General features: G+C 47.8%; 1 protein-coding gene across 3 annotated transcripts in view; it reads right to left on the reverse strand.

The window, feature by feature from the left end:
* SPEG (striated muscle enriched protein kinase) overlaps window positions 1–14,852 on the reverse strand; it is a 1,671,639-nt gene that overhangs the window by 456,729 nt on the left and 1,200,058 nt on the right. For all 3 annotated transcript variants that reach the window (XM_085650107.1, XM_085650106.1, XM_085650108.1), the window contains one exon: window positions 9,087–9,129. In XM_085650107.1, the coding sequence (XP_085506233.1) occupies window positions 9,087–9,129 (43 nt within the window). The remainder of the gene's footprint in view (window positions 1–9,086; window positions 9,130–14,852) is intronic.

Here is a 14,852-nt window from a genome sequence, read left to right on the forward strand (position 1 = left end):
GGTGGCGCTGTGCCCATGACGAGTCCAGCTCGTCATAGACCCCGCCCGCTAATGCAACGGCCGGCACTGGGCGGGGAAAGGGGCGGGCACTGAAGGGGTTAAACCTTTTCACATGCCTCAAGAAGAGGAAGATGCAGAACAGACATACTACTCGGATCAGTCTTGGCAAAGAGGAGAGTGAACATTCGATGGTTGTCACCCATGAGTCCCACCCTCCACCTGTGGACACTAGAGATGTTGCAGAATGTGCTTTACAGGCTGAAAGGCGCATGCGAGAGGTAAGGACTGATGACAAGCTAGACGAGAACTGCCTGGTAGGAACCGAAATGCTACACAAACAGACCACACGCAGATGACGAGGTATCATTGGTTGCACCCACAGCCACATCAGCAGACAACACAGAGGGTGAACCCGGATAGCCTGGTGGGGAACCTGGGCAAGATATGTGTCAATAGGCCCCCCCGTACTTGTACGGGCCACCAGGCCCTCAATTCTCCCATATGTTGATGTATGCACTGGCAAACCATGTGTTACTGTATTGTATCTGTCAGAAACACATGGAAGCCTGATTTGCATTTGCATTGCATGCTATTTATCTATTGTATTCCAAAAGGATAAGTTACTTACCTGTAATCCTAGTTCTCTTCTAGGGGTATCCTCATCAAGGTCATAAGCACTGAATAATCCCGCCCATGTGCGGGGACCCCGGAAATAATAAACATTATATATGAAAAACATATATATATCTATACAGCTCTATATATATACACATATATATATATTTTCTCATATCAATGCAGCTCCCATCTAGGAGGCTAAACAATGTAATTACACACATAAAGACTGTATTTGCCAATATATATAAAAACACAAGAGGGCAAGTAGCACCTCGACTATGTTTTTTAATGAGCAAAGTACTCATAGCAATAGCAAACTGTAAATAAAGTAGACATTGTTAGCCTGTAGGCTGCATTGTAAACCAATAGCATAGAAAATGAAAGCATTTTCAACAAAAACTGGCACCGTGCCTTTAAGGCAGCCATGACCCCCAGCTTCCCATCATGCCTCAGGGGCGACAGTTAGGTCAATTGTTCTTTGTGTAATCCTGAAGAACAGGGCACAAAGATATCCTTTAACAATGAAGAAAAGTCTCATTTGCCTGGGGAGGTGGGTGGGTTGCTTATGACTTTGATGAGGATACCCCTGGAAGCGAACTAGGATTACAGGTAAGTAACTTATCTTTCTCTTCCAGGGGATCCTCATCAATAGTCATAAGCAACCCACCCACCTCCCCAGGCAAATGAGCACTGAATAGAATAGCAAGCCCATCATCCACCTGCAGGCAAATGAGAGAGAGAATGACCCAACATATCATAACAGTCGTAATCAACTGTTGAACAGATTCCTCAAGGAGGCCTGGCCTACTTGAGTGTCTGTTCTGGTGTCTGAATCTAGACAGTAGTGCCTCGTAAAAGTATGGACGGACTTCCAAGTCGGCGCCTTACAGATTTCAGATAATGGCACGTTATGGAGAAAAGCAGCAGTAGCCGCTTTTCCTCTGGTAGAGTGTGTCTTGGGAGTAAACCCAAGGGGCCTCTGCGCTAGTTGATAGGCCAGCTAGATACATGAAACTATCCATCTGGAGATGGACCTCTTTGAAGCTGCTAAACCTGTTCTGATCGACCCATAGTTAACAAATAGTTGATCAGATTTTCTCGTGGACTTGGACCTATCCAGATAGAACTTTAAAACTCTTTTCAAGTCCAAAGAGTGCAAAGCCCTCTCAGCTGGAGTGGAGGGATTAGGAAAAAAAGTGGGCAGAGATATGGACTGATTTACATGAAAATCTGACACCACTTTAGGGAGGAAAGAGGGGTGCGTCCTCAATAGGACCCTATTCAGATGAAATATTGAATAAGGCTCGTTAGAGCAGAAAGCCTGTATTTCGCTCACTCTGCGAGCTGACATGATCGCTACCAAGAAAGCCGCCTTCCAAGAAAGGTGTTGTAAGGTTGCTTTGTGTATGGGTTCGAAAGGCGGACCCATCAATTTTGATAGCACCAGGTTTAGCTCCCAGGGTGGAGACGGAGGCCGGACTGGAGGGTAAACTTTCTTTTTTCCCAGTAAAAAGTCTTTAACAACCTGTAATTGAAAAAAGGAAGGTTGAGAAGGAGAACGTCTATATGCAGTGATAGCTGCTAAGTGCACCTTAATGGAAGGAAACTTCAAACCTGCCCTTGCCAGATAGAGCAGGTAAGGAAGGTTGACCTCTTTCTGTCCTTTAGTTGGGTTACAATTGTTTGAACACACCACATATAAAAACGCTTCCACTTGCCCGCATACGATTGCCTCGTGGAAGGCCTTCTTGCTTTTTTCAAGATGAACAAGCAGTCCTGTGACAGTCCTAAGTGGCCGTACTGGAGGACCTCAGGAGCCATGCTGCCAAGTTCAATGAGGGAAGGTTGGGGTGATGAATCCTCCCATTCATCTTGGATAGCAGGTCCGGCCTGCACGGCAGCTTCCTGTGAGGGCACTCCGACATATGCAGAAGGTGCGGGTACCACCATTGCCTCGGCCAGTCCGGGGCAATTAGTATCATCCATGTGCATGAATGAGAGAAGCTTCGTTAACACCTTCGGGATGAGAGGGAGGGGTGGAAAAGCGTACACAAATGCCCCTGACCAGTCTATCAAAAGGGCATTCTCCTTCGATCCTGGCCGGTAAAACCTTGAGGCCATGTTTTGGCATTTCGTATTTTCTTTGTCCGCGAAGAGGTCGATGGTGGGACGACCCCACACTTGGAAAATGTCTTTTACGACCTCATCATTGAGAACCCAGTCTTCTCTGTCCTCGAAGTGACGACTGAGAGTGTCTGCTCTCACGTTCTGTTCGCCCGGCAGGTGGACTGCTGTGACCGATAGATTTCGGGCCAAGAGCCAATGCCAGAGCGCCTGCGCTTCCAATGACAGTGTGCGTGAGCGCATTCCCCCCTGTTTGTTCAGGTAGTACTTGGTGGTGGTATTGTCCGTCTGTACTAAGATCGAATTTTCCTGAATCGAGGGGAGGAAAGCCTTGAGGGCTAGGTGCACGGCCCTCAGCTCTAACATATTGATGTGGTAGGATCGTTCTTTTGGTGACCATAAACCCTGAGTCTGGAGAGACCCCATGTAGGCTCCCCAGCCCTGCAGTGAAATGTCTGTGATTAGTGTGTGAGCAGGCGGAGTTTGATGAAATAGAATTCCGACTTGCAAATTTCCCTCCTTCATCCACCACAGGATGGAGGCTCTTGCTGCGTATGAAAGGTTTATTTTGTCATCCCGGAGAGCTGCTTGTTGGTCCCATTTATCCTCCAGATCCTGCTGAAGAGGATGCATTCACAGTCTGGCATTGGGAATCAGGAAGATGCAGGTTGCCATCGACCCTAACCGGGAGGCAATCCGATGAACCAGTAGCCTTCTGTCGCGCAGAACCAGCTTGCATTTCTGTATGAACGAACACTGTCTCTCCTCCGAAGGAAACACTTTTCCTACTTTGGAGTCTAGCAGAGCACCTCAGTAATGAATTCTCTGAGTTGGTAGAGAAATTTACATGCAGGCCCAGCCGGTGACAGTTCAGGAAATTATTCCTCACACTGTTTGGAGAGGGGCCTTTCAACAGCCAATCGTCTATGTACAGGTACACGAAGATTCCTCTGCGTCGCAGTGCGGCTGCCACTACCGCCATGCACTTCGTGAACACCCGGGGGGCTGACTTCAATACGAAGGACAGAACCTTGAACTGGTAATGAGATGATCCCACCAGAAATCTCAGGTATTGTCTGTGATGCTGATTTATTGGAACGTGAAAATACGCATCTTGCAGATCCAGTGAACACTTCCAATCCTCTTGTCTGAGATGTGGATATATTTGGTGGAGAGCCAACATGCGAAACTTCTCCTTTCTGATGGATTGGTTGAGTGTCCGCAGGTCCAGAATGGGTCTGTACTTCGATTTTCGACCCTTCTTCTTTACCAAGAATTATCTTGAGTAAACTTCTCTCCCTCTCTGAGCTACTGGCACCCTCTTGATGGCTGACTTTCTGAGAAGGGTGGTCACTTCTTTTTGTAAGATCTTCCGTTGGTGACACGATGATGGAACTGGTGGAATTGAGGGAGGACGGTGTCGAAAACGTAGAGAGTACCCATGCTGCACCGTAGCTAGCACCCAACGATCCTTTGTGATAGCTCGCCACTCTTCGAGATGAATTGCGATACTTCCCCCCACTAGAGTGGAGAACAGTGACAGGGAAGTGGGCACTCATTGCTTTGACTGCGTCTTGGCAGAGTTGTTACCTTGGTGCTGATTTCCTCCTCCTCTGGAGGAACGTCTGCCCTGATACTGAGATCGTTGTTGACCCTGCTGATCCTCTTTTTTTTTTGCCAATGAGGGGTTTGAACCCTCTGTTGGGAGGATCGCCGGTTGTAAGGCCTGTATCGTTTGTGGAATTCCTTCCTTTTCTCGAAGCCCACTGCCTTAAGTGTGTCCAGCTCTGTTTTCATTCAGGACATCTCCTCATCACTGTGAGCCCCGAACAGAGAGGAACCAGAGAAGGGAAGGTTCAGGATATGTGCCTGTGCTTCTGGCTTAAGCGCTGTCAGTCTGAGCCAAGATGTTCTTCTGGCGCATTGTGAGTCCCACAGCGATCTGTCATACCTGCCCAGGAGGGCTGATGCATTGGAGACCTTTCACATGGAAGCGGAAGTGCCACAAACCTTTCTACCCCATGAATCATGTGCTTTACTCTCCTTGTCTGGTGGTACAGTAGAGGAGGAGGCAACAGCGTGGGTTTTCTTTGCCGCAGCAATTATGACAGAATCTGGGGGAGGATCAGCTCTAAGGAAGAGCGGGTCGTCCTCTGGAGAGAAGTACTTTTTAAAAATTCTCGCTGGGGCAGTCTGGGGCAGTCTTTACATTCCCCGGAGTGAGAAAGATGTCCATTACTGGCTCTATGAGGCCTGGTACTAATGGCAATAAAGGTCTGGATTCTTCTCGCTGGCGTAGAGTCTCACTTACTTTGACCAGTCGGCATAGGAATGCCTAGCTTCGCAGCTCCTCTACCCAGAATGTCCTGAAAAGTGTAAATATCATCCACCGGAGAGACACTCGACGGTGGACTGTCAATCGGAGTAGGTGAGTAGTCTCTGTGGGATATCCGAGTGGACGAAGAGGACGGATTTGGAGATCTGTGTGTCCTCCTCCTGCTTCTAGATCTAGACCTCCTACTGCACGAGCGCGCAGGTGTGCGACTGCGAGTTCTCTCTCTTGAGAGATGTCATTGTCTATCAACAGCCTCCATCAGACGAGACAACAAAGCCCTGTGAAGAGGACTTGAAGAATGCTGGACCCCTGCAGTCGAGAGTTTGGCCCAGTGATGCAACGGCCTTTACCACCGTGGTGATAGATGAATGGAAGGCGACCTGTGTCTCTCTCGCCCCTCAGGAGACTTTGCAGAAGGAGGGGAGGTCACCTGTTCTTGTTCAGACCTGGTTGGAGACTCCTGGTGTCACCCTGACTCTGGACTGCAGGAAGTCGAGATCACCACTTCTGGAGACCTTGACGGTGATCCTTGATGAGAAGTGGGTGAGCCAGTTCTAGATGTCGGTGGTGGTGAGGAGGATAAGCTTACTGGAGGTGAGGCCTCTTTGTATGGAAGCCTCGACCGTGATATGGAGCACCTCTGCACCGATTGCCGCCTCAACAGAGACGTCTGCATCAACGTTGACTTCCTCCTCTTGGAAGGGGGACTTAATCTTGCAGCTGAACGTGTTCTCGACATCGAATGTCTGCCCGACACCGACGAAGTGCCTTGCTTGGATGCCTGGCTTCCACGTTCTGAAGACTGGTGTCTCGATCGGCGATGGACGGCCGACGACGGAAAATGCTGCCTCGACGTCGAAGATTTTGGACCTGATCTCAACGGAGATTTCGGCCTCAACACCGATGAAGGAGTATGATGTCTTGACGTCGACAATTCTTCACCTGGCTTCGACGGAGACTTCTGACTCGACGTCGAAGGAAGTGTCCTGTGCCTCGACGACGGAGATCTCTGGACTGATCTCGTAGGAGATCTGCCTCTCGACGTCGATCACCGATGATGGGGCGACGACAGAGGGATGTGTCTTACCGTCGAACGCAGTGGCAACGACGGAGTGATGTGCCTCGACGTCGAACGCCGATGATGCACCGATAAAGTGATGTGCCTCGACGTCGATTGCCCACCCAGCGCCGACGGAGACTTGTCTCTCGACGTCTAACGCCGCCTGGTTGACGTCGACGGAGGACCTGTTACCTTCGTCGATGAGGATTTCGTTGTCGATGTTCGATGATGCGCCTACATCATTGAAGTCTTCGACGCTGATTTCTTTGTCGTCGATGGAGAACAGGTTGTGACTTTTCCTCTCAACGTCATCCGAGTTCTCTTCTTCTGCTGCCTAACAGGAGACCTACCTCTTTCAGAGAGGCCATAAAGACGATTCCTCTCTCTCTCCTTTAAGGTTCTACTTGATAGCTTCTTACAGTGATGTTAATTGTAAGAAGAGTGTGCATCAGATCTGGCCTTCTCCTTGCCACAGGCAGGGCAAGGGTCGAATAAAGAAGGCATTCTGAAGAAAATAAACCTTTTCTGGAACTCAAAAAAGGTGTCCCTTTCGCTCTAAGGCAAAAAAAAACGTTGAGTGAAGGTAGAAAAACTAGAAGTTTTAGAGATATTTTTTGACTAAAAGTCAAAAATAGGAAGAACTGAAAACCCAGGGTCCTGACTGAAGGAGCCGAAAAGAACAACTGACCTAACTGTAACCCCTGAGGCATGATGGGAAGCTGGGGGTCATGGCTGCTTTAAATGCACGGTGCCAGTTTTTGTGGAAAATGCTTTCATTTTCTATGCTATTGGTTTACAATGCAGCCTGTAGGCTAACAATGTCTACTTTATTTGCAGTTTGCTATTGATGAGTACTTTGCTCATTAAAAAACAGAGTTCAAGTGCTACTTGCCCTCTTGTGTTTTTATATATATTTGCAAATACAGTCTTTATGTGTGTAATTACATTGTTTAGCCTCCTAGATGGGAGCTGCATTGATATGAGAAAATATATATATATGTGTATATATTACCTACTGGCGGTCGCCAGTAGGTAGTTATAGTTAGGACCCTGTTTCCATAGGAAATCCGCAACATTCTATTTGGAATAACTTTTGCGCCGGTCGACGAATCCTCGCGAAATTTTCAAAACTAATGGGGCGCTACGCTCCGCTCCTACCCTGAAAGTCTCGGGGGGATTCGTCAAGCGGGGGCTGAGAAAAAAGGGGGTCCTAAAACGCGTTTTCCCCATGCATTTTTCCATAGGACCTTTAGACACAGCTAAAGCCCGAACGGCTGAACAGAGTTACATGAAATTTGGCAGAGAGGTAGTCTACAGGTCAAGGAAGTGCCTTTTGTAGGTCTGGTGTAAATCTGTTCAGTAGTTCCTGAGAAAATAGCATTTAAATCAATATATATATCTGTGACAGCGCTCCGTGCGCTTACCGTGCGCTTACGGTAAGCTTATCGTACGCGTACGGTGCCGTGCGCGAGCGCGATTCTGATTGGCTGTTAGATCTTAGTAAACATTCCAATCGGTGGAAACCAGGAAGTGGCGGCCGCCATTTTTTCTCTCGCACTCTGAGGGGGGGAGGAAAAACAAAGTTTGATAACATGTAAATGGGCAGGCTAGACAGCTCCTAACCACCTAGCCTTGATTAAGGTGTCCCAAAAGAACCCCCAAGGCCAAAAATTCAATTTTTTTTGTTTTAGAAAAAACGCCGATAGCGCTTACCGTACGCGTACGGTAAAAAATAAAAAAAAAAAATTATCCACATTTCCCCCCCCCCCCGTGTGCAAAAGGTGCCCGTAGAGCACATTTTGTGCATGGTATATAAGTCGAATGGAACATTTAATAGATTACCTTTCACAACGAAGCGCATAATATGTCCTCCGTGTGCGGACGGTGCGCGCAGCGCATTGTGCTTACACGGCCCATCCAGCGTAACGTGGGCACGCGGTGCGCATAGCGCACCGCGTGCCCACCGTGCGTGCACGGCACTAACTGCGTAAAGTGGGCGCGCGGGGCGCGAAGCGCACCGCGTGCTCACTGTGCGCGCACGGTGCGCGAAGCGCACTGTGCGCGCACGGAATGAATTGCGTTAAGTGGGCGCGCACGCCACGAACGGCGTAAAGTAACTTAGCATTTAAAAAAACGTACAAATTCACTGAAAAAACCATAGGTTTCACACACGTTATAGTTAGGAATTAGCATTTAAAAAACCTTGCAAATTCACTGAAAAAACCATAGGTTTCACACATGTTATAGTTAGCTGGACATTTTACTCATAAAAAACCAATGAAATTCCCCCGTTATAGTTAGTGCAGGCAACTATAACTCACGCGACCGCAATCCTCTGCTGATGACATATGTGTCTTTATGAAAAAAAAATATTTGTAATATATGTATAGCTAAAATTTAATGGAAGAAGACATGGGCAAATAAGTGTCTAAATACAGTATTAGCATCAGCAGAGGATTGCGGTCGCGTGAGTTATAGTTGCCTGCACTAACTATAACGGGGGAATTTCATTGGTTTTTTATGAGTAAAATGTCCAACTAACTATAACATGTGTGAAACCTATGGTTTTTTCAGTGAATTTTATATATATATAGAGAGCTGTATATATATGTTTTTCATATATCATTTTTATTATTTCCTGGGTCCCCGCACATGGGCGGGAATATTCAGTGCTTATGACTATTGATGAGGATCCCCTGCAAGAGAATGAATATATATATATTTTTCAAATACTGATGTCTTATGAGTAGGCCTGTTTTTATTGATACCGACATTGTTCTCCTTTAGGTTTTATCAGGGCTCAATGTACTGAAGTCTTATGATGAGGAGGCTGAAATTACTGCTAAACTTCCATTTTACAAGTCAAAGTGAATGAGTTTACCACTCCTGCTTGCATGTTCACCAGGTCATCTCTTAGACAAATACTAAGGAGTAGACAGACATGCTTACCTTGAACCATGCATGCTCCAGAGTTTCTTCTGCACTTGGCCGTCTGTAAAGCAACAAAAAGACAGTGTCGGTGGATATTGTACCAAAGCCGGCTTTAATATCCATTTAAGACATACTAAGACTCTCAAATCTCCAAGCGCAACCACTGCTGTTAAAGGTAGTCCATGAGTCCAGCCAATCTCCTTCACAGACATAGTTCAGCAGAGACTGAGCTGAGACTGCTTGTGATGGGCACCAATTGCATATATACCTAACCTAAAGCACAAGGCCTGCACCTGCTCCACAAAGTCAGTAAAACATATGCAAGATACTGAAGGATGCACCATATGGCCTAATGTTGGACTCATTTCAAGATAGGCTTAGGTTGATGATGGACTGAAAATGGGATTAGACGTGTGATCACATTTGTAGTTCGATTTATGGTAAGGATTATTAATAGTTGCAATTGTCTCAAACATTTTAAAATCACCATTTGTTACTTAAACTTTGAATTCACAAGAATGTGAATTATAATGTTATGGATCAAATTTGACAAATGCACTGCTGGAACATATATATTTTTGTGAAATAAGCATAAGGCCATGAATATGATCCGACTGGACACAGTTAACCATTGAACCAAGGATGGCTGAGATGAAATAGAAGAATGTCTATTCAGCCCCAGGACGAGGTGTGACGCGGCATTTTGGACCACCTATAATTTCTGGGTCATATGATGAGGATGGTCCAAAAGAAAAAGTTACTTACCTTTGGTAATGCTTTATCTGGTAGGGACTATGAGCCTGATTTAGATCTTGGCGGATGGTTACTCCGCCACAATGGTGATACATATCCCATCCGCTGAAATATAAATCCCATTATATCCTACGGGATTTATATTTCAGCAGACGGGATATCCGTCTCCGCTGTGATGGAATAACCCATCCGCCGAGATCAAAACCAGGCCGTAAAGATTCCTTACTTTAGAATTATCCTCAGGTGTCAGACTGGATCTGGAAATTGTGAGTAGTGATGCTGCGCGCCAGTAGGTAGCGTCGTTCAGCTCCATGTCAGTGATGGATGAGATACCTATAGAGGTACCACCTCGGTAGGCTGCCGTCAGTTCATTTTCGTGACTTTTGATAACAGGAACGCGGAGCCACGATGAATACCGATCACTGGTGTGAATTTCTAGGGCCCTTTTCAAGGGGGAGACCCTCAATCTTTAATGAGGTCGCAGGGAGGGGGAGGGTGGAAGGATCGGTAACAACTCTGGAGTCTCTACGACATAAGGTGTTACTGAATGTCAGAAACTTGTTCATCTCATAGAGAATTCCAGCAGGAGATTCCTTACCCTAGAATAGATACCCAAGCAATGCCTCCCTGGAGGTGGGTCTGTGAACCTAATTTAGGCCAGAACGTTCTGCAGGACCGAATGGGCAAAATGCCTGTCCTGACGTACCTGACTATCCAGGCAGTAGTGCTTAGAAAATGTGTGCATGGAAACCCATGTTACAGCTTGACAGATGTCCAGGACCGGAACTCTGTGAGCTATCGCAGTGGTCCCAGCTTTGGCTCTGGTAGAATTAGCATGCAAACCCTCAGCTGGTTGCTTCTTGACAGCGCACTATCCTTCGGGAGATGGTTCGCGCCTGTACAGCTTTCCCTAACTTGGCCTGATGTACCCTATGTAGAGTTGTCTACCCCGAATTCTTTTGAGCGGTCAAGGTAGAAAGACAATGTTCTTTTTGGGTCCACAGTGGAGTCTTTCCTCTGATTTATAGGGATAAGGAGGGGCAAGTAAGTCTGGCCTACTTGAAAAGGAGTGACTACCTTCAGGAGAAAGGAGGCACGTATCCGGAGAACCAGTTTGGCAAGGTAGAAGGTAATATATGGAGGATGGACCAGGAGTGCTTGCAACTCACTGACCCTCTTGGTCGATGTAATGGCCACTAGAAAAATTATTTTGATGGTAAATAACAGAAGAGGGCTGTAGTGCAATAGCTCAAAAGGCACGCACATGAAGAAAGTGAGGACCAGGTTCAAATCTCACTGGGGCATGATGAATGGCCTGGAAGGAAACATGTGTGGCAGACACTTGAGAAATCTAGTCTTAACAGGTGACTCAAATAAAGAAGGTTGGTGCGGCAACTGCAAAAAGGCAGAGATGGGGAAAAGATAGCCCTTAACTGTACCCCGAGCAGAGCCCTGGTGGCCTAAAGAAAGAACAAATAATAAGATTTGAGAAAGAGGAGCAGACAGGGGATCAATGCTTCTGCATACACAACGTGCCACAAATTTGTACCAGCGGCAGGCGTATACAGCCTTAGTGGAGGAACGCATGGCTGCCAAAATGATATCAAAGACATTGGGAGAAAGTCGAAGACTGTCAGCTGCTGCCGCTCAATCTCCATGCATGAAGGCAGAGGGTGAGCAGGTTCAGGTGCAGGAACCTCTACTGTTGCTGTGACAGAAGATCCTTCGGAAAAGGCAGCTTCATCGGGAGGACCGATGCTCATGCTCAACAGCTTGGGATATCGGACTCTTCAAGCCCAATCCAGAACCGCAAAAAAACTTGGGCTCAGTTGTTCCTGATCTTCTTGAGAACTATGGGCAGGAGTGGTATTGGCAGAATGACATACAGGAGGCTGGAGCATCTCCAAGCGAGAGCCGCCTTGGAAACTCCAGCACATGGAAACGATGACATTGCGCATTCTCGGTGGTGGCAAACAGATCTAACCAAGGCTCTTCCCACTCTTCAAAGAGACCTTGCACCACCTCTGGATGGATACACTATTTGTGATCCGGTAGGCATCGATGGCTGAGTTCATTTGCCCTGGCATTCAGAGAGCCTGCCAGGTGTTTATCCACCAGGGATTTGCCCTGGTTTTCCAGCCATGTCCAGGGATGCAGAGCCTCAAAGAGTTCATGACCCCACCCATCCGGCTTGCTGTAGTACCACATGCCGGTGATGTGGTCCGTGAACTAGTCTTCCCTTGTTGGAGGATAGAAAGGCGTTCAATGCAAAGTGAATCGCCCAAAGCTCCAGCAAGTTTATGTGAAGCTCAGACTCCGCCGGAGACCAGAGTACTCTGATGTTCACCTTCCTAAGATGACCGCCCCAGCCCAGGAGGGATACATCAGACGCTAAAGCCAGTTCAGACTGGGGAAGGAAGAGAGATCTGTCGCTGATCCAATCGAGGCTCATCAGCCACCACTGCAAATGCAAATCTGTTGCAGTTCTCGCTGAGATCTGGACCTTGTCAAAGAGACTGCTATGATGCTGCACCAATGTGAACTATAAGTCCCACTGCAGAGCCCACATATACAAGTAGGCATGCTTCACTGGCAGGATGCAGTAGGCGTGGGGCCCAACAGCCTCAGAGTCTGACTCACCCGAACCAGGATAACGGCTGAAACATCAGTATCATAGCTTGAATATCCTGGACTCGCCTATCAGAAGGATAAGCCAGAAACTGCACTGTGTCCAGAACAGCTCCAATAAAAGGGAGCATCTGAGAGGGAATCGGGACTGGCTCCTACATGTTGATTGTGAATCCCAAAGAGTGCAGGAGTTTTGTCGTAGTCTGAAGGTGGGCAATAACTGCCTGGGGCAAGCCTGCCTTCAATAAGCAATTGTTGAGGTAGGGCAAGACTGGAAGCACATACCTCCATAGGTGTGCTACATCCACCGCCATCAACGTGGTGAACACCTGAGGGGTGCTGGTAAGGCCAAAGGGGAGCATGGCGAAGTGAAAGTGTTCCTGGCCCACTGTGAATCGCAGGTAATGTCTGGTGGCGGGAAGGAAGAGGATGTGAAAATATGCGCCCTGCTAGTCCAATGCCACCATCCAGTCTCCTGGATTCAGGACAGACAAAACGTGTCGAGTGTGAGCATTTTGAATTTTTATTGTTTGAGGAAGAGATTGAGAAGGCACAGATCTAGTATAGAAAGAAGGCTTCTGTCCGTCGTGGGCACTAGAAAGTGCTCACTACCTACTTCTGATGCAGGCATACACTCTATAGCTTCCTTGGCCAACAAAGTGGCCACTTTCTAGCAGAGTAAGGAAAAATGGTCTTATGACAACCGATCATATGTGAGTGGCGTGGGTCAAAGGGTAGCCACAAAGGGAATAGAGTAGCCCCTTTCTACAATTTGCAGTACCCAACGGTTTCATGTTATTGCGCTTTAGTCAAGCAGTAGGTGGCGTATCCTGCCCCCTGATGGATACCAGTGTAGATCGGAGGACAAACAAAAGAGTTTGAGGCTGAGGCTGCTGGGGGACTGGTGAACTGGCCCGACCTCTGGGTTACTGTCCCATGTAGTCTATGGGAATGGCATCCACTGCCATGATCGGACATGGAAGCTTGCTGGCTGTGTTGGCTGGGAGGGTATTGAAACAGTTGGCAACCCCTTCTGTGGCCCTGAAAGGGGTAAAAAGTTGACTGGGGGTGACGAGGGGCCATGGAGAGACCCAATGACCTGACTGTAGCTCTGAAGTTCTTATAGCATGGTAGCGCTGAGTCCGTATTCTCTATGATGAGATGAAAGTCATCAAAGGGCACATCCATAAGTGAATAATAATAAAACCATTAAAAAATAATGATAATCATATAGGGCTTAATGCTATTTATTGTGTGCAATTTTAGGGCCTTTGAAGTAAGATGGTGAGCATTTTAGCACTGTGATGTCCCCTAGGGGATGGTTGTTGCGCTGTTCAAAAACCATATTAATGATGCTTGGACAACCCCAGAAAAAACAGGAGTCCTCTGCCAGGCGTGGTGCCGAAGGGCCACTGACAAATAAATCGCTCTGCTCAGCTGGTCGGTCATTTCCAGATCCGACGGATGGCAAACTTTGCGCATATCTCCTTTGGGTCATAACCTGAGAGTGTATAGCTCGGGCCTACGCCGAGACCATGGGCAGCACTTGCGCAAATAAGTCCCAGATCGTATGGGTGTTAAGGCCCAAAATGCACGTGGTGTTCATTGACTGCAGTGCTAGGCTGGCGGAAGAGAACATTCTCTTTCCAAAGATCAGCCTCTTGGACTCCCATCCAATGCAGTGGATGGGAGCATGCAAGGGTTGGTTCTGGAAGTGCAAGCCTGGACTACCATGCTCTCCAGAAATGAGTTTAGAGTGAGGAAATTGGGGACCCAAGGAGAAGGGTGGTGGAGGCGGAGGGCAATCGTCCTGTGCACAGAAGCCCTTGTGCAGGACTTGGACTAGGCCCTAAAGAGTACATCAGTGAGGGCTTTGTTAAAGGGAAGCAATGGTTTGGAGTGGGCAGTCCCTAGCTGAAACACCTCTGTCAAGACAGTAGTCTTGATTGCCACTGAGGGCAACTGAAGATCCAAGACCTCAGCCGCCCTACGCACCACCATAGTGAAAGAGACCGACTCCTCCATACACACAGTAGGAGGGGAGACCAGGCCAGTGTCTGGTGAGGCGTTCACCAGCTCCTCATACCAGGTGTCATTGGTGTCATCCAATGGTTGCCAATATTCATCAGGGTCACCATACCCCTCCCTTTCGTTCCCTGTACCAGGCCTGTCAAAGACAAAAGGCCCTAGCTATGACCTGGAAGAAATGCCTCCGGACGCCTATTCTGCACCGAGTTGAGGACGATGGGGATGAAGTAGTTGGCACTAGGGAGGGTTCAGTAGAGGACTGGACACCAGAGAAAGTCTCAGTCTCGCTGACAGCGTTGCTCTGGATCCGGCACCAGATTCAAAGGGTCCGACTGATGGCGAGGGCGTACCTGCCATCAGGAATCCAGTAGGGGA

The sequence above is a fragment of the Triturus cristatus genome, chromosome 3_2, assembly GCF_964204655.1.
Source record: "Triturus cristatus chromosome 3_2, aTriCri1.1, whole genome shotgun sequence".
NCBI classification, from domain to species: domain Eukaryota; kingdom Metazoa; phylum Chordata; class Amphibia; order Caudata; family Salamandridae; genus Triturus; species Triturus cristatus.